At 39.0% G+C, this 22,595-nt stretch overlaps 3 protein-coding genes across 13 annotated transcripts in view; all 3 read right to left on the bottom strand.

Annotated features, from left to right (window-relative positions):
- Window positions 1-5,510, bottom strand: part of syt14a (synaptotagmin XIVa) — a 52,941-nt gene extending 47,431 nt beyond the window's left edge. For both annotated transcript variants that reach the window (XM_074660825.1, XM_074660826.1), the window contains exon 1: window positions 5,421-5,510. In XM_074660825.1, the coding sequence (XP_074516926.1) occupies window positions 5,421-5,433 (13 nt within the window). In that variant the 5' untranslated portion in view covers window positions 5,434-5,510. The remainder of the gene's footprint in view (window positions 1-5,420) is intronic.
- Window positions 5,511-11,564: 6,054 nt separating this feature from the next.
- On the bottom strand, window positions 11,565-18,247 carry sdsl (serine dehydratase-like). Of its 4 annotated transcripts, XM_074609856.1 has the most exons (10): window positions 16,945-17,072; window positions 16,581-16,660; window positions 15,796-15,958; window positions 15,610-15,646; window positions 15,377-15,516; window positions 15,124-15,212; window positions 14,792-15,025; window positions 14,562-14,692; window positions 14,299-14,385; window positions 11,565-13,483 (listed from the first exon to the last, which is right to left on the bottom strand). In XM_074609856.1, the coding sequence occupies exons 3-10, from the start codon at window positions 15,940-15,942 to the stop codon at window positions 13,380-13,382; spliced, it is 969 nt and encodes a 322-aa protein (XP_074465957.1). In that variant the 5' UTR covers window positions 15,943-15,958; window positions 16,581-16,660; window positions 16,945-17,072; the 3' UTR covers window positions 11,565-13,379. The 4 variants fall into 4 exon arrangements, with proteins under 4 accessions (XP_074465957.1, XP_074465958.1, XP_074465955.1 ...); XM_074609857.1 differs by lacking the exons at window positions 16,581-16,660; window positions 16,945-17,072 and adding an exon at window positions 18,183-18,247; XM_074609854.1 differs by lacking the exon at window positions 16,581-16,660 and having other exon boundaries at window positions 16,945-17,097.
- A 195-nt stretch (window positions 18,248-18,442) lies between these two features.
- LOC141752059 (apoptosis-stimulating of p53 protein 1-like) overlaps window positions 18,443-22,595 on the bottom strand; it is a 65,160-nt gene continuing 61,007 nt past the window's right edge. For 5 of the 7 annotated variants that reach the window (XM_074609848.1, XM_074609845.1, XM_074609849.1 and 2 more), the window contains 3 exons: window positions 22,005-22,171; window positions 21,659-21,858; window positions 19,363-20,353 (listed from right to left, as the gene is read on the bottom strand). In XM_074609848.1, the coding sequence (XP_074465949.1) occupies window positions 20,312-20,353; window positions 21,659-21,858; window positions 22,005-22,171 (409 nt within the window). In that variant the 3' untranslated portion in view covers window positions 19,363-20,311. Of the gene's footprint in view, window positions 20,354-21,658; window positions 21,859-22,004; window positions 22,172-22,595 lie in introns of all 7 variants that reach the window. The other 2 variants (XM_074609846.1, XM_074609851.1) reach the window with 1 other exon arrangement.

Raw genomic sequence — 22,595 nt, 5'->3', positions numbered from 1 at the left:
ACTTGACTATGACTTGCCCCAAACTGCATGTGATTATCATAAAGTAGGCATGTCTGTAAAGGGGGACTCGTGGGTACCCATAGAACCCATTTTCATTCACATATGTTGAGGTCAGAGGTCAAGGGGACCCCTTTAAAAATGGCCATGCCAGTTTTTCCTCGCCAAAATTTAGGGTAACTTTGGAGCGTTATTTAGCCTTCTTCTCGACAAGCTAGTGTGACATGGTTGGTACCGATGGATTCCTTAGGTTTAGCTTTTCTAGTTTCATATGATACCAGTATCTTCTCTCTTGCTTTAAAACTGAGCCCACGACAACCTAATAATCACAAGTTGCGTTAATGTGCAAAAGAAATTAGTGGCATTAAATCGAATTTGCGTTAATATCACGATAACTTTGACAGCCCCTAGTTTTTACAGCTTTTCTAAAAGTCAGTGAATTTTGATTAACATTTTTCCTAATTTCAATTTCTATTGCAGTTACTTAATTAACAAAAAAAAAGCTTTCATGACATGTACACAGGCTTGGTTATGTCACTCAGTGATCTTGCTGTATATCCAATTAACAAGCTTAAGGAGCTCTGATTTAGTTGGTATTTAAGGCAGCACCACTTTGATTAATGGTAGTTTTAAGATGATGATTCAGAGACAAAGCACAACCTGAATTAGCAAAATAAACCGCACTTTGATTGCACTACTGAATGCCAGTTAATACATAAATAAAGTGTCTAAATGGATGCCAACACATGAGCCTTGAGGCATCAAGACAGCTCAAATTTGTGGGTCACACTAGAGGCTGTTGCCTAAAACTACTGTAAGAGGAAAGAGGTTATAAAATGTAAGAAAAAACATTTAAATTGAATGAAATGCTTGAAATACCTATCTGAAATAATATCTGGCTTTTCTTTTCTTTTTAAAAAAAAAGTTTTTTAGTCTAACAAAACAAACAACGTGAAGACTTTACTTTAGTTCTTGACAAACTGTGAACTTTTAAGTATTATTTTTTACATTTCTTACAGTCAATGAGTAATTATTGAGGTGAACGAATAATAGTCATCTTATTCAATGATGAAAATAATCATTACTTACATGCATGCGACTTTGAATGAAATGAGTAGCACTGTAGATAATAGGACCTTTTATACTACATAATTACTTTCAAACACTGATTCATGCAGCCACAATGAAACATCTGAATTCATTCTTGCTCTAAAATGTCAGGCAGAAACAACGTGTTCCTGTTTTTTGTGACACCTCATGATGTGCATCCAACCTAACATCACAAGTACAGACGGAAACGCAGCCTCCCACTAGTGTGGACAGCCTGGCCTCTGGATGCTGCAGGTGTCCAGTCAGCCCTACAGCTGCTGCATAAATCTCAGCGGAGCCAACTAGCTCCGGTGAAATATCGCTGAGACGGGCCCGCTATAATCACGGCCTTTCGGGAAATGGCACTTTGCTGACTAATGTAGTGGGAAGTTGAGGTCGGTGGGCTGGGTAGAATCAGCATCTGACTCGGGCAAGGTGTGGCTGCCGGATGAACTGGAGGAGTTATGATGGTGGCGAGGCTGCTGGAGATGAGGCAGGGGGAGATTTAGTAACGCAGGACTGTAGAGCTGCCTCTTATGGTGTGCCTTGTGAATTTATAACATGCTCCTTTTCAGGTAATTCTTCATGTGCTCTTTCCAGAGCCACATTAACATCATTTTTTAAAACTGGATTTTATCATTTAAGAAATATTGCGATGGTAAGGAGGATGGTGAAAAACTCATCCAAGCTTTTATTTCCAGTCAGCTAGACTACTGTAACGCACTGCTCACAGGATTACCTAATAAGCATCTCAATCATCACAGAACGCAGCTGCTAGAGTTTTAACTAGAAAAAGTAAATATGACCACATAACATCTGTGCTGAGGTCATTAGACTGGCTTCCAGTAAATTTTAGAATTTTTAATGTTTGTTTTTCATGGTCTGGCTCCCCAATATCTCTCTGACATGCTTGTGAGTTACGAACCAGCTATAGGCCCCATCAGGTCATCATGAACAGGCCGTCTGGTTATTCCCCGGGTCTCCATGAAAACTGGGGAAAATGCCGTTAGCGTTTATACTCCAAGTCGCTGGCACATCTTACCTAATCATGTTAGGTGCGCCCCAGCGCTATCGTCCTTTAAAACTACACTGAAAACTTTCATTTTTAGCTGTGCTTTTCAGTAGTCTGGTTTCCGGTCTTAATTATTATTTTATTCTGTTCTTACTTCTTTATTGTTTTTATTTATTATTTTTTTTACGATTATTTTTGGCGCTTTTTTGCCTCTATTGATAGTGACAGAGATAGATATGATAGAGGGAGAGAGAGGGGATGACATGCAGCAAAGGGCCACAGGTCAGACTCCAACCCCAGGCCACTACGGTAAGGACTCAGCCTTGGTACATGGTACTAGTACCAGGTGAGCTACCGGGGCGCCCCACTTCTTTATTGTTTTTAACCTAATGTGTTTTATGTGTTTGTTTTAAATTGTGTTTACTTATGTATAATGTTTTATCTTTACACAGTCAATATAGTGTTTGTGGCAGCAACTGTTCTCACGCGTTGTGCAGCACATTGCGCTTCCACCTGGAATGAAACATGCTATATAAATAAAGTTTGCTTGCTTGCCTTCAATATGTAGGAATAAAAAACACTCAATCATGGGGAAAAAATAGCAAAAGGCTGTTATGCTAAGATAAAATTGAAAAGACTGGGATCAGATTAGTTTTCACTAACTCCCTCCGATGGTAAAATGTCAAATATATGTCCAATTAACAAGTTCCAGATTAGTCCGTATGGATGTAAGGTCCCGGATCACTTGGAAAATGCAACGCTCTTAGATATGGTTCATAGTAGAGAAATTAAACTCTTGGTGTGATTGGCATTCCTTTAAACATATTTTTTTCAGATTATCCCTCATACACTTGATGAGTCTCATGCTAAACAATGTGTTTCTGAATTTCACAAGTGGTATTAGCGAAGCCCCGAGGGCTGCTGGTTGGTCTATTTGCCTAGTTTACAGCAGGATAGTTCACATCACTGTGCTGGTTTCTGAACGCAGCTGTCCTGTATTCCTCGTGGCCTACTATTTTCCCTCTTTCTCCCAAGGCTGGTGCAGACCTTAAACCTTTACAGGTTTGGGGTGTCCTACTGGCCTAGTGGTTTAAATGTATATTATATAACATGATTACAGCGTTCCACATTCAACTCTGAATGATGAACTTTTTTGTGCTTTTTTCCATACCTCTCTTTCCCCTCATGTCTTGTCATATCTCTACTGCCCACTTATAAATAAAGGCATAAAACACATCCATAAAAAACATTTACAGGTTTGACTGTGGAACATATCACATCATACAATATGAAAAAAAAAATTATATAATCACACAATGTAGAACAGACTAGTTAAAGCTTTTTTTTTTCAGAGCACAGCTTTATATTCTGATTGAAAGGGTAAAAAAGCTTCCACTCTTTATTATTACAGAAACAGGTCATTTATCATCGAGCTATGTGATGTCCTCTTTTCCAGTGACATTTAAAGTATACCACAGCTGCAAGCATTATGATATTTAAACTGATTAAATAAACACCAAAGCTGCTTACAACCTGCAAAGTTATATAAGCAGAGAAAGGTGTACAAGCACATTATCTGTTCACTGTGCAGTCCAGATACAGACTAACTCACAATATGATATACACAGATAAAGTATTTATCATACAGTAACCTGAAGCTAAACTTATAGATATTCCAAAGCTGAACCAGAGCTTTTCAAAGCATACAATCCCGGGGCTAAAACTTGGCACAGTTTCACACTCTGCCTTTTACAATTGCACCCACTGAATGAAACCAATTACAATTGAAACAAATTAGGATGTATTTTTACTACGGCTGTCAATCGATTCAAATATTGAATTGCTATTAATCGCATGATTGTCCATTATTAGCCGTGATTAATCGGAAATTAATCACGATTCATTTTTATTTGTTCAAAATGTACCTTAAAGGGAATTATTGTCAATTATGTAACACTCTTATCAACATGGGAGTGGGTAAATATGCTTGCTTTATGCAAATGTATGTATATATTTATTATTGGAAATCAATAAGCAACACCGAACAATGACAAATATTGTCCAGAAACCCTCACAGGTACTGCATTTAGCATAAAACAATATGCTCAAATCATAACATGGCAAACTGCAGCCCAACAGGCAACAACAGCTGTCAGTGTGTCAGTGTGCTGACTTGACTATGAAGTGGGCATGTCTGTAAAGGGGAGACTCGTGGCTACCCATAGAACCCATTTACATTCACATATCTTGAGGTCAGAGGTCAAGTGACCCCTTTAAAAATGACCATGCCAGTTTTTCCTCACCAAAATTTAGTGTAACTTTGGAGCGTTATTTAGCCTCCTTTGATAATCTAGTGTGGCATGGTTACCAATGGATTCCTTACTGTAGGTTTAGCTTTTTCATATTTTTCATTTTTTAGCTAGTTTCATATGATGCCAGTGTCTTCACTCTAGCTTTGAAACAAACTGAGCCCACTACAACCTGATAATCACAAGTTGCATTAATGTGCAAAAGAAATTAGTGGCATTAAATCGAATTTGTTGTTAACTTTGAAAGACCTAATTTTTACAGCTTTTCTAAAAGTAAGTGAATTTTGATTAACATTATTCCTTATTTTAATTTCTATTGCAGTTACTTAGTCAACAAAAATAGCTTTCATGACATGTACACAGGCTTGGTTATGTCACTCAGTGATCTTGCTATGTATATCCAATTAACAAGCTTAAGGAGCTCTGATATATTTGGTATTTAAGGCAGCACCACTTTGATTACTGGTACTTTTAAGATGATGATTCAGAGACAAAGCACAGCCTGAATTAGCAAAATAAGACAGCCCTAATGTGTACAGCTTTTCTAAAAGTCAAACTCCATCATCTGTGTGTGAGGTTTGCTCTGTTTGACCCAAGTTGTAAACTACCAGCATGCAACGAGGCTACTAAACGACCAGCAGACTTCTCGATGAGAAACCAAATGACAGCCGGAGTTAAATGAACAGTAGAAACACAAACAGCGAACAGACACAGTTGCTCTCCGTTTCTGAATAACCGGTATGCAGTAGAGATAGAGGAGCTGTCCTTTCAGCACCACCGCTACAACACTCATCTTTCTTTTACTCTCGCTAAACAGCAGAGGAGGAAAAAATCACCGCTTCAAAAAGAAACTAAAACAACTTTCACTGATTCCAGCCACAGCAAAGCACCGTTGTCCTGATACCATTTGCACTTTTTTTAGTTTAATGCATTCGGCTATGATGACATGTAGTATTATATCCAGCTGAAGTTAATTAGGAGGAGAGGAGAGAGACAGTTATTGGCCTACTTACCATCAATCGCCATGATGTTGTGTTTGGGCTTCCACCGGAGCAGGCGGTGAAGAAGGGGGAGCGGTCCACTGCACCGGGAGGAGAGGGGGGACTCACGGAGTGGTACGGTCCAAATGATGAGACACACAACACACACACACACAAGCCATGTTCAAATATCTAATCCATAATGTACAGGTTTTTTTTTTAATTTATTTTTATTTTTGTAGAAGCAGCGTTCAGTTTGTATTTCTTTTAAATCAAAGCTTAAAACGTTCCTGTTTGCTGCTGCTGCCTTTTATTAAACCACATAATGATCTTATATACTGCACTAGAGCTTTTACTCTTGTGTGTTATACTCTATTTTAGCTTCTATCCTTGCTTTTATTTTTTGCTTGTTTTTATTTTCTAATCTTTAATGTTTTTATAACTGTTTTAATTATGTCTTCATGTTCTTTTGCACTTTGTCGCAATGTTCTTGAAAATGTATGTAAAGCACTTTGAATTGCCCTGTTGCTGAAATGTGCTCTACAAATAAAGCTGCCTTGCCTTGAAGATGATTCATTTACAAACATTAAGGCATTGCAATCTAAACTCAATACTTCTAACATACAAGGCACAATTGGATAGGAAAGATAACTTAAATTATCAAAAAAAATAGTATAATTACAAAAGTAAGAGGCTAGAAAATAATTAAAGGAACAAAAAAATATATATATAATAATAATAATAAGACACTTTGCATGTTGTCCTTTCATTAGTCTTAAAGCACTGAGATTATTGTCCACAAGGTCCCTTTTGATCATCATCACAATGTAACTCCTGAAATGTTCTGATTACTACGATGATATCCAGGAATGTAAAAGCATGTGAAGGTGATTTGTTCCCCTGTAGTGTGAATCTTAAAAGGTCAGGTATTATTAAAAACAGCCCTGGAATTAAATATTTAGGCAGGCGTAAGGCATTGTTGCTAATGAGACTATCTGTTCAATATTCACAGGGTTGTTATCCATAGCTGCATACTGTGCTTCCACCGGTGATGTAAAATACAGTCAAACACCAAGTAAGTTGGAGAATATATTCAAATATTATTTGCTTTCTATTGTACATCCAATCCCAAAAGCATAGGCCAAAGTGTTACTCCCACTGGAATGGTTTTTACTTTTGCCCTGTCTGAACCTGCCTTTTGCATTAATAATACAACACAAACACAATTTATAACCTGCACATGTTATCCAGTAATTACTCTATTGCCTTCAGTATTTATTCTAGTCTGATCTGAATCGCTCTCTGTGCTGCTGCAGTCGCCCCATTTCCTGCTGAGGTTCATTAAACCTTCATTCATTTCTATCAAATCAAATTGTAATTAAGCTAATCCTGCTATTGCTATCTCTGTAAACCAGAGTCAGAAACACACTACTTGTGTTCATTACTCGACTGAATGCCTAACATGTACATTTACAGCTTTGTATAAAGTATCTCAGTACCTTCTGAAAACATGCAGCCGTTATATTGTATAAGAAACCTGTTGTTACAAACCCATTAAGTTTCATCACTCCCATGCCGTCATCAGGTTGCCATGGATACATAAAGCAGCTGCTGAGCACCTACCATGTGGTTCCTTGTCAAAAAACATGGGCAAATGTCATCCAATCGAGGCTTTTTGTAACACACTCATCTGTACCCTCTCGCTCTATTGTGCCTCTAATTTTAGAATCCTCATTTTCAGTCCGACAGAGCAGTGTATGACAGTATTTGGCATGTTTTTAAAGATTGTGTACTTTGTGATACACACATAGATATCTGAAAAATGCTTTGTAATATAATCTGACATGCCGTTAACATTGTATTACCTATACGTTATTTTTTTTTATTGTGTGATAAAGTGATTACAGAACAAGTGAAGACAAGTACAGGGACACATTATGAACAACCAAAAAGAGATTATACAATGTACGACAAATGACAAAAAAACAACAAAGGGACATGAAAGCTGTCTAATGGAAGAGAGAGCGATGGCTGATCAAAGCCTCACGATGCTCAGGGAGGGCAGAGGAAATCATTATGCTTTGGCACTAATCATCACCTTATGAGTGCAGCAAAATGATGTCTGATGTTTGTGCAGTTACTGTCATGCTGCAAACTAAAACTACATTTATTTATCCCTTATAACTGATAAATACAAAGTACTGGATAAATACAACTACTAAGACAACATTAAGCTGCTCTACTACATCCCTTTGTCTCATTCTCAACATTTTTGCTTGTAACCCCTTGATATGAAGCAATATCTCCCTGTGACATCTTGTCGTAGGTTGCATGCCTGAGTTGTGAGCGCTTCAATGAAGTGAGAGGGATTTTCCCCTCTCAGATTCTGTCATATGAACTATTTTAGTGGCCTGAAAAGGTAAGACAGTATTTCACAGGAAAGAAGTAAAGATTAGAGAAAAGTCTAAAAATAAACCAAATGTTGTGTTTGAGAAGTTTAGTTTCCTTTTGATTTCTACCTGGGCGATCAACTCACAACCAACTAGGTCCCAAACCCCAGCTTGGGAACCAGCACTCTAAAGCATCCTGAGTTGAAGACTGAGCCTTGTGCTAGTCTAAATCACTGGTTCCCAATCTGGGGGGTCCCAAGTCCCGACCCCCACTAGGGGTCACCAAAGCATCACGTTGGGGTCGCACGGCCTTCTTGATTTTAAGACAACTTTTAAAATATATACAGTTGGCCTATATCTCAGCATTTCATTCATTTCTGTGAAGAAAACTAAATGAAATTGATATTTTTAAAGTTTGTATTATTATTTAAGATATAAACAGGATAAGGGCACGGTGAAGACCTGAACACAAGCTATATTCCCTCTCTGCTAAACAGCCTCTTCCTGCACTAAAAAAAGTTAAAAAAACCAAAGAGCCAATAGAACAATGTCCAAGCGTCAAAAAACACTGAATTTGTTAAAAGAAAAAGAAAAAAAAAAAGAAGCCTTTTAATTATGTCATTGTTAAAATTTAAATAAAAACACAATACAGAGAATTGTATTGAAAGTTAAAAGTTTACACAAACTTCCTGCTAGTTATTGCGTTCACTATTTGGGTTAATTGTACAGTTTATCAGTTGTGTTGTGCTGTTATCGTCACGCATTGAATATAATATGAAATATCTATGTCATTTAGTCAGAGGTCGTTAGTTTACTCAATGATAGAAAAGGGGTCCCCAGAGGAAAAAGGTTGTGAACCACTGGTCTAAATCACTATGGAAATGAACTGTTACAAATATGTTTAATTTAATACACCTTTAGCCAAATATTAGTTAAATACCATGTAGCATGTTAGCCAACATTTGCATCCGCTTGTGTACATAAAGTCAATTTACAAATAAAGACTAACAAATTATCATCAAACACATGTTAGATTAACAATTCAAATACAAATTTAGCCCAGCACGCTTGACCTCTTACCATGACCTTCACTTTAAATCACAATATGTAATACACAAATTCAAAAGATTCCGAAAAAGTAATAAAGTGAGCAAATTTAACACAAATGATCGATTGGAAACAAAGACAATTTCAGAACAGAAGTGTCCAAAAATCAACAAAACAAATTAGAGTTTCGTCTTTGATATGCGAGGCATTTACAAACAGGGTTTCACCTACAGTGTGTTTGTCGAGGTGTATTTGGAAACAGGTTTTTAAATAATAATAATAGTGACTTTCTCTTATCCAGATGTGGTGGAGCTGTGTCCTGGAGGGAATAGGTTTGGAGTATGACTGCATTTTTGAGTCACTTTTTAGGGCAATTTAACAAAAAAACACGGACGGCACAGCATTTGGAATATGGTGTGTCAGGAAAAGAGCCTGCTGGTTGAAGATGGTAAAACATGCGCGCAAACAAATGTGCACCAACATGTCCATGTGCATAGACATGTACGTATCATCTCCATCTCTATCTCTTCCCCCATTCATTCTTGTTTACCTCGTCCTATTTTTAGCCGCAGCTCGGCTCAAATGCCCTCTGCTGGGCTCATCAAAGCAGCTCCTTCCTGTTGTCATAGAAATGGGCTGGCACGTCCATTAGCTCCTCCATCTGCAGGCTGCCCGAATCACCACTCACCAGAAGAGGGAGCACAGCTGCAGGTCAGGTAGATCATCTAGACCGGGAGAGGATGTAAATAATCCGACTGTTATTTAATCGTGCATGGGCGGAAAAGATAATTTCTCATGATGTAAATATCTCCAATTACACCCCAATCACCTTCACTCCTTTCATCTGAGCTTTCTCCTGCGAGGCTGTGGTTTCACAGTCTGACATGAGAGAGTAGCATTTACAGTACAATCATGTCCTGTATGACCTTGTGGCGTGAATACCAACGGCGCTCCTGGGAATTACACACTTCCATCAGCCTCCTGCTGCTCTTGTGCTGCTGGGAACATTGGTTATTCAGACGAGCCACACACTGAGACTGAATGAGAGGCGTTTCCGAACTGCAATATACTGACTTATATCACCTGTTTTTACATTAAATGCATTCACACCAAGCAAGCGAGGATGTTTATCGCTTAGCAACAAGCACCACGCAATATGCTTTTAAAAAGGTTGTAAATGTCAAATGAAGGCCATAATGTACTCTGGGCTGCGTTATTGATGTGGAAGATATATTCATATACACAGGCTGTATAAAGCTTGAGGGACAACATCCCTTTTTACACAATCCACAATACAAATCCTCGACTTATCTGTCGCCGTAGCTCCTCTATGTTATCGGGATGGATTTGATATGGGGAACTACTGTATGAGTGATTTTAAGCTCTTTAATATTTTAGACATTCAGTGTATATGATGCTGGAGGCTTGATGGATAGGAATCCTCCAGTGCAGAATGATTGATCCAACGTGTATTTTGCCCCCATAAACAAGTGTTTGTTTTATATAAGATGTCCAATCTTGTAAAAGTCTCAGAAAAACAATACCCAAAAATAAGACTGTTATATACGTCATTCAGCCGTGGCTTTCATCTCTGAGTATCAGTCAGTAACTGATGCAACAGCAGAAAATATTTTGTTTGGTTAAATTTAACATCATAAAGGAGAGGAAATTAAATCACACAACTACAACAGTGTCAAATATAATACAAGTTCAAGACTTATTTCCATTGAGGTCCTCGATAGCAAATATGTAGGATTAGTAGGATGTCGCTTGGAAAGTGTCAAAGCAACTCAAACCAACTGCCTTATATTCCCATTTCGATTAAAGGTACAGTATGTAGGATTTTATGTGTTGTGTATGTTGCAGACTGCAACCATCTGAGTACCTCTCCGCTCACTCCTCACTTTCCAGAGGCCATCCTTACCGTATTAACACTACTTTAGGAGCAACGGAAGTCAGACGGCGGCTGGCATTACCGCGGTTTTGCACTCTGCGGCTCACGTTACCGCAGTTTCACAAACGTGTCGGAGAACTACGGTGGCCTTCAGGTAACATAAAAACACGAAACACGCTCTCTCTAGAGCCAGGGTTTGGTTTGTCCGTTCTGGGCAACTGTTGAAACATGGCGGAGCAACATGGTGGACTCCATGAAGAGGACCCGCTCCCTGGTCGTGTCTAGAAGGGAGCCCACAAATTGCGAAATCTGATGAGATCTGCAAAAACTTACAAAAACTATCGCGAGACTCGCTGCCCAACGACCTATCCTAACCCTAACCATTCAAGGTCAAGGCCTAACCTTAAAGGTCCCATATTATAGAAAAGTGATATTTTCACGTTTTTTTATTATAAAGCAGGCTTAAGTCCTATATAAATACTGTGAAAGTATCGAAACACTCAATCCACAGGGAAAAACACACAGCCCGTATTCAGAAACTCTGCATTTGAAACAAGCTGTCAGGATTTCTGCCCATTCGTGATGTCACATATATATAATATTTAGACCCTTGACACAATTTTAAACTTAAACATTCTAAATGTGTCCCAGTTTATTCCAGGTTGCAGTGTATGTGAATGTCATCAGCTGACAGGAAGTACCCATGGACCCAAGCTGCTGCCTAGCAATGCAATTCTGTTGCAATTCTGTTGCAATTCTGTTGAAATTCTGTTGCAATTCTGTCAAAATGCGCTAAAACGGAGCGTTTCTGACAGAGGGTAAATACAGGCATATTCAGGCTGACAGTATGAGGAAAATAAAGCTTTTTTTGAACATTACAGCATGTAAACATGTTCTAGTAGAAACACAAAATACAGGTATGAACCTGAAAATGAGCATAATATGGAACCTTTAACTATTCAAGATCAATGCTTAACCTTAACAATCTTGCAAGATTTTCCCCTAGTTTGCAGACTCCCTTCTAGCTACTACCCGGCTCCGTGTGTAGATATGAAGGACTCATTCTAAGCTAACGAAAACACAACGATTCTTAGTTTCAGCTGATTTATACACTAATAAAAACATAGTTATGAATATTATATTCCATTTATGCTAATAGATCCCCCGAAATGCTACACACTGTTCCTTTAAATTAGCTTTTTTTTAGCCAGAGGAAATAAATGTTTGCAACTTTTTTTCATGTTTTTTTCTTAAATCATACAACTAAAAAAAATGCAAATAAAAACTATCATGTTTTTACTGAATGGGTATGAAGAAAGTCCTCATATGATGGACAGCAGCCCCTCGTATAGTTGACCTGCTGCCGACCTGTTCTCACGAGACCAAAGTTCCATACTTAGGTAACAACCGAACCATCGCCGAGACAGTTGAGCATTTGCATTTGCAGATAAAGGCCATGTGATGTTGCTGAAAGCTCTGGAAGAATCCTATTAAGTGACCCTTAAGTTAAAAATGATTCAAACTGATGAGTATACTAGTGCAAATACCAGTTAACATTGACTATCTCTTAATAAATATGTTAATTACAGATCAGTCTTTATTATCATCATATATATACAGTATATATGGAGTCGTTTTCTTTACAGTTTCTTATTTGCTATATTCAAAAATATATCTTTTGTTTCGATCAGTAAATCATTTGAGGTGCTTTTTAATACACCATGTTGTGTTTCAGAGCACGCAGATGATCAGCTATGAAGTCTATTTTCTGCTTGTGAACCTGACATCTTATGCAACTGTCTGAGAGTTAAGAAAGACTATCAACAGGTTGTTAAACGCAACACTTTCCACTGACTTCTCTGACGCAGGCTGAACAGCGAGGAGCCGTTTCCATAGTAATAACGTCCTACACATAACACAAACTGACTGAACTTCTACATTTAGTGTTTCGGTGAAAATGCCACGAAACAATCCAGCATTAAAAGGTCTGTCGTTTTCATCTAAATATATAATTAACTGAATTGAAAACAAGCCAAGGCTGCGAAATGTATCCGCAAAGAAGAGAAGACTCAAATGCACAAATATTTAGGTGGTAGTGTAATGTGTTGTAATGCCTCAGACTGTCAGGGCTGAAGTACAGTTAATTTATAATCAAATCAACATCAACAAATATCTGTTTGAAGCAGAAAATATATATTTTTTTCTATGAAGTTTTCATATGAGACTCTGTGCATGGCCTATGTATAGTCTATTGAACTGTGACACCACCATGTGGTCAAACCTAGCTATTGATTTCTGACAGTTCAGTGAGCCGAGCATGATTAAACACATTCACATGTAATGACTCACTCAATTATTTATAACTGAAGAAATTTGGGTTTTCTAAGAAACTCTTTTCATTTTATTATTTAATGTGACTTATAAATCACACTGCAATATAAGAAGAAACTCATTTCTTAACTACCAATATTGCAAACCAGATGATACATTTCTGTAGTTCTTGTACCTTTTGTTTACTATTTCCAGGAATTCATCTTTCTTCCATTCATCCATCCATCAACATGTCATTCACTGAGCTGATGCTATCTTTTTCACATAGACACACATTTATTGCTATGCACCCACACAGACACACACACACGTTTGCACACATACGGTACTTTAAGTCTGCAGTTTGCGTTTGAGGTTGGTCAGTTGCTCCATGTCGACGCTGCTGCCGCCGCACACGATCACCAGCAGAGGGCCCGAGACAGTCGGCAGCCGACCTGAAAAAAGAGTTCCAGAGGTTTCCTCTCATTAGAAAGAAATAACTATATACAGTAAGTTATATCATAAATATTGTTATTAAACACATTTTTGACAACATGACTGTAATCTCAAAAAGGTCTTATGATGTACGCATGCATAAGAAAAAGAACCATGAGAAAACAAAGACCATTAAAGGTACAGTGTGTGGGATTTAGCAGCATCTAGTGATGTGGTTGCAGATTGCAACCAACTGAGTACCCCTCCGCTCACTCCTCACTTTCCAAGACTGAGCAAGACGAACGGCGTTTCCACAGGTTTGCACTCGGCGGCTCATATTACCACAGAGGCCATCTTTACCATAATAACACTACTTTAGGAGCAACAGAAGTCAGTCGGCAGCTGGCGGTACCACGGTTTTGCACTCTGTGGCTCACGTTACCACAGTTTCACAAGTGTGTCGGAGAACTATGGTGGACTTCAGGTAATGTAAACATGTGAAAGGCTCTCTCTAGAGCCAGTGTTTGGTTTGTCCGTTCAGGTGATTATACACTAATGAAAACATAGTTATAAATATTATATTCCATTTCTGCCAATAGATCCCAGAAATGCTTCACATGGTTCCTTTGAGAACTGCAACAAAACATGTTTGTGATGAATTGTCAACCAGATTACTCGGCTGAAGCGTTGCCATGCATCTTAATTCCTGTCTCAGACACGGTGTCACTGTTGTTATCAACAAACAGCGGAGTTATAAATTGAGAGGAACTAATAAGGTGGTGAATTTCTTTTAAGGCGATGATGACTCCAGAGTAGCAGTAGTAGTAGTAGTTACCTTCATCCTGTAATCTGCGTACGAGTCCGCTGTAGACAGCTGCTAGTGCTGCTCCGCACGCCAACTCCACCAACACACGCTCCTCATCTACAAGATGACACACACACACACACACTGAGTTTAAGTTAAACAAAGGCAAAGCCAACATGAAGCAACATTACAAAAAGTAAGGATTGTTCATTTTCTTGGATGATATTTGGGCTGTTCCCAATTCATTACCAGCCAAAAGAAACTTTCAAGTAGTAGCAAACACACACACTGACCCAGGAATGTTTCGACAGCCTGCAGAGCCTGCTGGTCAGTCACAAGTTCAGAGATGATTGTGAGCTCGCTGCATTGGCTGTACTCAAAAGCTTTCTTACAAACTGTCTTTGCTCCGAGACATTTCGCCTCACTGTGGAAAGACAAGAGGACGATGAAGTCAGTTCGGTTGCATTGAAAACAAAAAAAGCGGAACTGCAGAAAACATTTGAACTCCTTTTCAACCTCTAACCTTGTGATGTCATCCAGGGTGACCACCCTCCCCGCCTTAACCGCAGCGTTGAAACAGTCGGCCCCCGGCGTCTCCATGGCGACGATGGGTACATCTGTCCAGCCTACATCCTTCAGGCCTTGGATGATGCCACAGAGGAGCCCTCCTCCGCCCACGGACAACAGCACGGCTCCGGGCTTCACGCCGGGACCCAGAGAGGCTGCGATCTCTGTGATCATACTGGCATGGCCCTGCCTGGGCGCGAAGAGTTGGAATGGAAGTAACTTAGCGTTGCAGGGTTTAAGATTAACACTGTGTTGCAGGAAACTTTTAATTGTGATGAGTGTTTCTACCAGAGCAGGGGGTGATCGAATGGAGGAACATAGGTGAGTCCTTCAGTCTCTTGCAGTCTGAGAGCCTCTGCATTGGCATCATCCCAAACCTAAGAAGAAGATTTTACGTCATTTTCTCTTCTAAACTCTTTTTTTTTGTCTTCAGTACACAATTACAGACTTGCTGTTTAAACAACCATGATCAGATCAGAACCAATGTGCGCCACTAAAAGAAATCACTAATCATATATTATAGAATAATATTATACTTTACCTTGCCTGTAATCTTGACAGTAGCACCCTGATCCCGGAGTCTCTGAACGACCAGCTGAGGAGTCGAGGAGGGAACTACGATGGTGGCCGGTACACCCATTTTTCTGGCAACATAGGCTGCAGCCATACCTGCATTACCACCTAGAAAAAAGGGCCATAATATGTCATGTCACAGTCTCCAAATTATACCGTATTGTGCATATTAACACATTGTGTCACAGTAGAAATTGTCACCTGAGGAGCAGACAACTCCTTTGGACTCTTTGGCGAGCTGCAGAAAGGAGCAATGAAATGAAAAATGACAAGTTAGAGTTCTACACCACAATCGGTCAACATTGGCCTTTAATTCAAATGACACGTCAGATAGTCAGTGTTTGATGTTATGGAGGCACCAGCAGAGGGAGGAAGGAGGGCTCCTACCTGCTGGCAGAGGTGTCCGATGCCACGGATCTTGAAGGAGCCAGAGGGCTGGGAATTCTCCATCTTCAGGTACACGGTGGTTCCCACGCGTTTGGACATGCTGACGCTCTCCAGCAGAGGCGTGTTCAGGTGGAAATGCTTCGCCATGGTGCACCTGATTTCACTAAAATGCCAAACAAATGTGTTAAGATGAGGAGAAAATTGAGTGTGATGACGATTGTGCAAACACCATCAACTGATGAGGACTGAGGAATACGGATGAGAGCTCCAGATAAAAAGCTACTGAGTGGACCTAGAGTTTAGATTTTGTTTTTTTAAAGTTAGTTACCTGTGCAATATTATTATCATTATCACTACTCAGGTGTAATTCATACTGTGCAATATTTTCAGGTGGAATTTCATTTCATTCTCACTGTGCAATATCATTTTCTACTTGTGCAATTTTGTTAATAGTCTGTTTATTGTCAATACTGTATATTCTGCTCCTATTTTTATACTTCCTTCTGTTTAAATGGTTCATATTTTGTTACACTTTGTTTAGCTCTTTTTTTTTTACTGTGTTAGTTGATGCATCTTGTTTTTGCACTATCCCCTTTGCTGCTGTACACTGTACATTTCCCCACTGCGGGACTAATAAAGGAATATCTTATCTTATCTTAACAGCCACCAGTACTTCAATCTGTCTTTCAAGAGAAATAAGACATCTTCAGCAATGCTCAGCAGGTGGTCCACAGGAAAAATACTTTATCTTTACTACAGATTGTTTATATATTAACAGATGTTACACTGATGTTTCCTGTTTCCTCTTGTGTTACCAGTGCTGCCTTCAAGTGCAGCCAGGAAACATAGGAATATGTAGGCACATCTGCACATGAACATGGAAAAGCAGGAAAATCATAGTTGTAACACATTGTATAGATCACTGAAGCATTGGTGACGCCTATTGTAATGACATTAAGTTAAAGTTAAGCAGAAATGCGCAATAAGACATTATTGTTTGATCATTGTTGTTCCATATTTTATAATTAAACATAAAGCACATAAAGTTGTAATGTAATCCAATTTAATGACGTAACATCACGTTACTAACGTGCACTGTACGTCATAAGGTAACTTTAAGGTATTTTAAGGTATTAGATGTTGACTTACGTTTGGATAAAACGTCTGGTTGAACAAGCCTCTGACCTTTAAGTGATAGGATGGTTTATTTTATGCAGTGTGTCATATGTTCAGCGCACAGCTATGCATAGCTCATGTTAGGCTATGACGTAGCTACTAGCACGTAGCAACAGAAGAGCCCCCCAGCAACAAGCTACCACTTCCGGTTGAACTTCAAAATAAACGTTGCACTTGATTCACTTTTTCAGTAACCAACTGTAATCTAAGTCTATGACATTAATACTAATAATAACAATAACAATATCAAATATTTGCACATCATTGTCCTGAAATAAAAGTCTCTGAAGTATATAATTATCTGACGGACACTTTGTGTAATAATCTGGCAAAACTGTCATCTCATCAATATACATATTGTATTTTTATATTTTATATTGTATTATCTTTTATATTTTTTATATTTATATTGCACTCTCTTTTTTTATTGTATTATCTTTTTTAGCACCTATGGGATTGTCACGATCTAATTTCGTTGTACTACACAATGACAATAAAGGGCTTGAATCATTGAATCATATTATATCAAATGTATACAACAATATTCTTTAACTTTATATTTTTGACCGGTAATTTGTATGGGCTAAACTCCATGTTTTCCTGCTTTAAGGTCAACAAATTATTATTTTTTTCTTCCTTCATAAGGCAATATTAAGTATTGCAGTATAATACAATACTGACTGGACTGTTTGAGAATGTAATGAATAAATAATAATAAAAAAGACAAAAAAAACAAACAGATGAGAGGACAGAATGTAGGGTATTTGCACATCATATTATATCAAGTGTACACAACAATATTCTTTAAAATTATATTTTGACCGGTAATTTGTATGGGCTAAACTCCATGTTTTCCTGCTTTAAGGTTGTCAAATATTTGTTTTTCTTCCCTCACAAGGCAATATTTAGTAAACATGCAGTATAATACAATATTGACATGACTGTTTGAGAATGTAATGAATAAATAATAATAAAAAAGACAAAAAAACAAACAGACAAGAGGACAAAATGAGCAGAAACCCTACAGTCTTTGTGATGGCTATGGTAATTCACAGCTAGACTTCCAGTGTGTGGTAACTCTACAAGTATTTTGTATTTCAAGACAAGTTATACCAGCATGTCAGCAACTTTTAGCTCTTGAAAATAGGGAACATTACAAACTAACTAGCACAGTGTGACAATATTGGGAATTTAAATAGAAATAAACTTACGTGCGAAGACAATTTCTGTCGGTGCAGAGACTCGAGTGACCTGTGAACTTTAATTCCTGTCTAAAGTCCACAGTTTATTACCAAGGCTTGAATATGAATGTGCATGTGCCTGTGTGTCTGTGTGTGTGTGTGTGTGTGTGTGTGTGTGTGTGTGTGTGTGTGTGTGTGTGTGTGTGTGTGTGTGTGTGTGTGTGTGACCTCTGACAGGCAGATGTTTTTTATCACACTCACAATCTCTAGTGAGTCAGTCACAGCGTTGATTCTCTGTAGGGATTATAATTTCTTTATTATTATGATACATTAGCTGTTTAGTTACAGGTTGCATATACACAGAATAAATGGTTTTGCGCTCCTCACACCAATGTGCCATTCTCACATCAAACATCACTCCACTTATTGCCTCATTATTTTACACAGCATGTTCAAGGAAATGACGCTTTGTGTCAGAACCTCTTCTGTACACTGGGTGGCAGCAGTGAGTGGCGCCAGCACTGACACATAAAGATGTCTAATAATAATAATAATAATAACAATAGAAAAACAATTGTTTAAATAAAACAACAAAACAGGGGAATAATACATTTTATACAACTACTAAAATATGTAAATATGAAAAAAAAGAAAAAAGAAAAAGAAAACTTGAGAAAGTCAAGTTGTTTTCACACTTTAGATTGTTCATTCACTCTGGGCTGATTTAGCCCCATTTGAACACTAAAGCAGTTATCCCGGGGATAATGTATACGATTATATTTGAAATCTTCTTCTGCATCTTAGTAGATGGGAAACACTGCTTTGTAATATTGTCAGTGTTAGAGCCTGGTATCAGTATTTCCCCAGTATGAGGACCAATATGTGCCAGGCTCTATAGTCTGGACTAGATATTGTGTGTTGACGGGTAAAAACTGGCAGAAGTTGTATTAAAAAATTAGGAGAATATTGTCACTTTAATTCCTCCTCCTCCTCCTTCCCATGTTGTAGCTGCTTTGGTTTCACAAAATCATTGTATTATACAAACACATTCTTGTTTTCCTTCTTTCCTCCTCCTCTCTCTAACCAGCAGCAACCATTTTGCAGTTGAACAGATGTTGATATGACCGCATGCGCCAGTGCTGAGTCAACAGAAATGCAGAATAGTAAAAGGTTGAGACGTCTGTAATTAATCACAAATGCTTCTTTTATCATTTTGTGAAATCAGATTTGAAATATTCTTCTGATATCAGTTCAAACTTTTTTTTTTTTTTAACCATGCCATAATATTATATTGTCAACATCTGTTGCTCATGTGGGTTGATGTGGACCTCAGCCACCATGCATCAAAAGCTTGCTGGATTCTGTTAGTCTTGTGGTTGCACTTCAAACGTTATTCCTGCTAATAGCTGCTCCATCTACATAACTTGACAAAACCCTGACTTCCTTTAACACACATTCATCTGTTCCCTTCTCTCACTTTCCTCCTCTCTCCCAACTTCACATCTCACACATACTTTCACCTGATCTAGCCTGTACATTTACTGCATTTAACTCTTCTCACCACACAGTGTGAACGTGTTTTCAGACAACATACTCTGTTCATCGCTGTGCAGTCGATGAGCTTGGCTTTACGAAGATCCATCTGGGTGTTTTTATTATTATTATTAAATTAACACCATACAAAAATAAAGTGGCATTCAAAGATGGAGATTATTTGGATGAATGTCAGATAGAGCCTCGTGAATCCAAGCTCATGTTTTCCATGTTTTGAGCTCAAAGCTGCATCCAAATGATTTTTTTTTCTTCTATTCAGCTTCTCTCATGCGGCTGAACTGAAGTTTGCCAAGCTACTGTTGCTCAAAATAAGATTCAGGCAATTTCCTTTTAGCTGCAGCAACTCGGTGAAAATATATTAGGACTCTAGCATAAAGTGGCTCTGTGGTTTTCCAGCATCACATCCAAACAAACAGGAAAAAAAGTTGCTTCATTAGAGTTGTGAGCTCCAGCTTTGTTTGTCTCTTTCTTTCTACCTCCATCCTTTGTTCTTTTTTTTTTTTTTTTCGGCTAATACTTCCGCCCACATGCTGCTGCTGCTGCTCCTCTCCTACTCCGGGTGCATGCGCCCTCTGCGAGCGTGCACATGGCTCCTGATCTGGGCTTTACGCCAGCGAGCGTTGTCTGGGTTTGATCCTTGGATACAGCTGGAGAGAGAGAGAGAGAGAGGGAGAGAGAGAGAGAGAGGGCAGGGTCATTACATCATGTTAACACTGTTCTCAAGGTGCTTGAACATCATGGAGGCAGACCGTAAGACACCGCGTGGGGACAAATCTGCCAAGTTTGCTCTTATTTTCTCACAGTTAACTCACTGAATGAGTTTTGGTCTTTAGTGTAATTTGAAACTTCACATGTACTTGTTGATGACAGTAGCTCAGGACTTGACTTAGGAACCAGAGGGGTTGCCGGTTCAAGTCCCCGCACGTACCAAGTACGGCGTGTGGACCGGTATCTGGAGAGGTGCTAGTTTGCCTCCTGGGCACTGCCGAGGTGCCCTTGAGCAAATCCCCAACCGCATCTCTCCATTAATGCATGTGTGTATGTCCTGTTTGTGCACGTGTGTATGTATTTCAGTCTGTGTGTGATGTATTTGTGTGTAATGTGTAATGTGTAAAAAAATAACAACAGAGTGAAAAAATTTAATTTCCCCTCGAGGATCAATAAAGTATGTCTTCTTCTTCTTACTTCCTAATGTAAATGTACAGATCTAACATCCAGGTATTATTTCAACTGCATGTATTGCAGAATAGTTGCAGCTGAAAGGTTGGAGCTGTAAAGGGACACTGTGATGGACAGTTTTATTAAAGCTACTGTGTAGTTCAGCTTTACTGGTACAATAATGGAGTGTGTACATGCCGTGCTCAGTGAGGCTTAAATGGCACAAGCCCTGTCTAATAATGCATAAATATCTCTCTCTCTTTCTGTTAAAGCCAATCAACTTTTACAATTAAATAGATTTATGTATTTATCTGGTAAACATTCCTTTTTGAATTTAGGATTAGGGCTCCTACAGTATATGGGGTTAGCTGCTCTTGTAGTACTCGAGATCGGACTCGGTCTTGAAACCGGTCTCAAAACCATGTTTTGAAGGTCTCAGTCACGCCTCTGAATCGACCGCATGTTTACTCGGTCTCAGACAAAGAGGACTGGATTTTATTTCAACACCACAACTGCGGGGACATCATTAAACATCATTAAATTGCCTGTGTGTTGTCGGATTTATTTGTTAACATCATTACGGTGAATGCTCACAGAAAAACAAAGGAACATTCCCACACATAATATTCACCTCTGCAATGCCTTTTGATTATTCTATCAAGACATTTCTCGTGGTATACTTATACACACATATACAGTATGTATACAGTATATGGCAATAAAAGAGGTGAATGCATTTTCATTTGTTTTCTGTGAGTGTTTTTACGGGAATGTGGATTTTTCAGATCTCTCACCCCCAGTAGGTTCCTGGGCACGTATCCCTCGCGGTCGTTGAGCCGTGACCACCACCACTCTGTCTCGATGTCGTCACGCCGACGCAGCACGGTGAGGGCGTCGCCCTCGCTGAAGGACATCTCGTCGGCTTGCTGGCCCGTGTAATCCCACAGAGTGTAGACCAAGCCTTTGTTCATCACACCCAACTTTTCTTGGACACCTGGAGAGAGAAACAGAGTATTCTGTATTAAAAACAAATTCTGTTCAGTTGAGAGTTTAATCGTCACATTATAGTAATAAAATGTCTCTTCCCCTTGTGAAGTTTAGCTTTGCTGACTCAGCATCCGTCTGTCTTTATCTACCTACCGTAGAGGAACTGAGAACACTGCGTATAGCCCTCCTCCATTTCTTCACATTTGTCCGCCGCGGTTTCCACGTCGCTAATCGTCGTGGCGAAAATGGCGGCCCCCGACTCCACCAGCATCTTACAGAGGTGGACGCTGTTACATGAAGCAGCGCAGTGCAGAGGAGTCCTGGGAGGAAACAACATTAACAATATGATTTTAAAACAGACTCAAAAATCCCCCTAGCTAGACGAGGTTCATTCAAGAAAGTACAAAGACGTTACAGTAATGCACTTGTATCAAAAACCTAATAGGCTAAACACAATTAATGTCATCGCGATGCAGGCTGACACTAACTAAACACGAATCCAGTCAAATGCATCGATAATTAAATCAAGTTAACTTCTGAATGCGGAGCCTCATTAGACTTGGTAATCTCCTTCCTACAGTACGGCTAAGGCAGCTGAGCCAAAAAATGAATTCAGAAATGCAATTATCTCTGTCATTGTTGCCTCTGAGCTGAGCTCCGGTATCGCTGCCACTGAGCGTGTTCATTACCCAAACACCCTCCGGCCCCTCAGTTCTGCCACTGTTCTATTATTAGTCTGCACTA

This window comes from Sebastes fasciatus, chromosome 15 (assembly GCF_043250625.1).
Source record: "Sebastes fasciatus isolate fSebFas1 chromosome 15, fSebFas1.pri, whole genome shotgun sequence".
Taxonomy (NCBI): domain Eukaryota; kingdom Metazoa; phylum Chordata; class Actinopteri; order Perciformes; family Sebastidae; genus Sebastes; species Sebastes fasciatus.
This window is presented reverse-complemented; position numbering and strand designations above follow the sequence as displayed.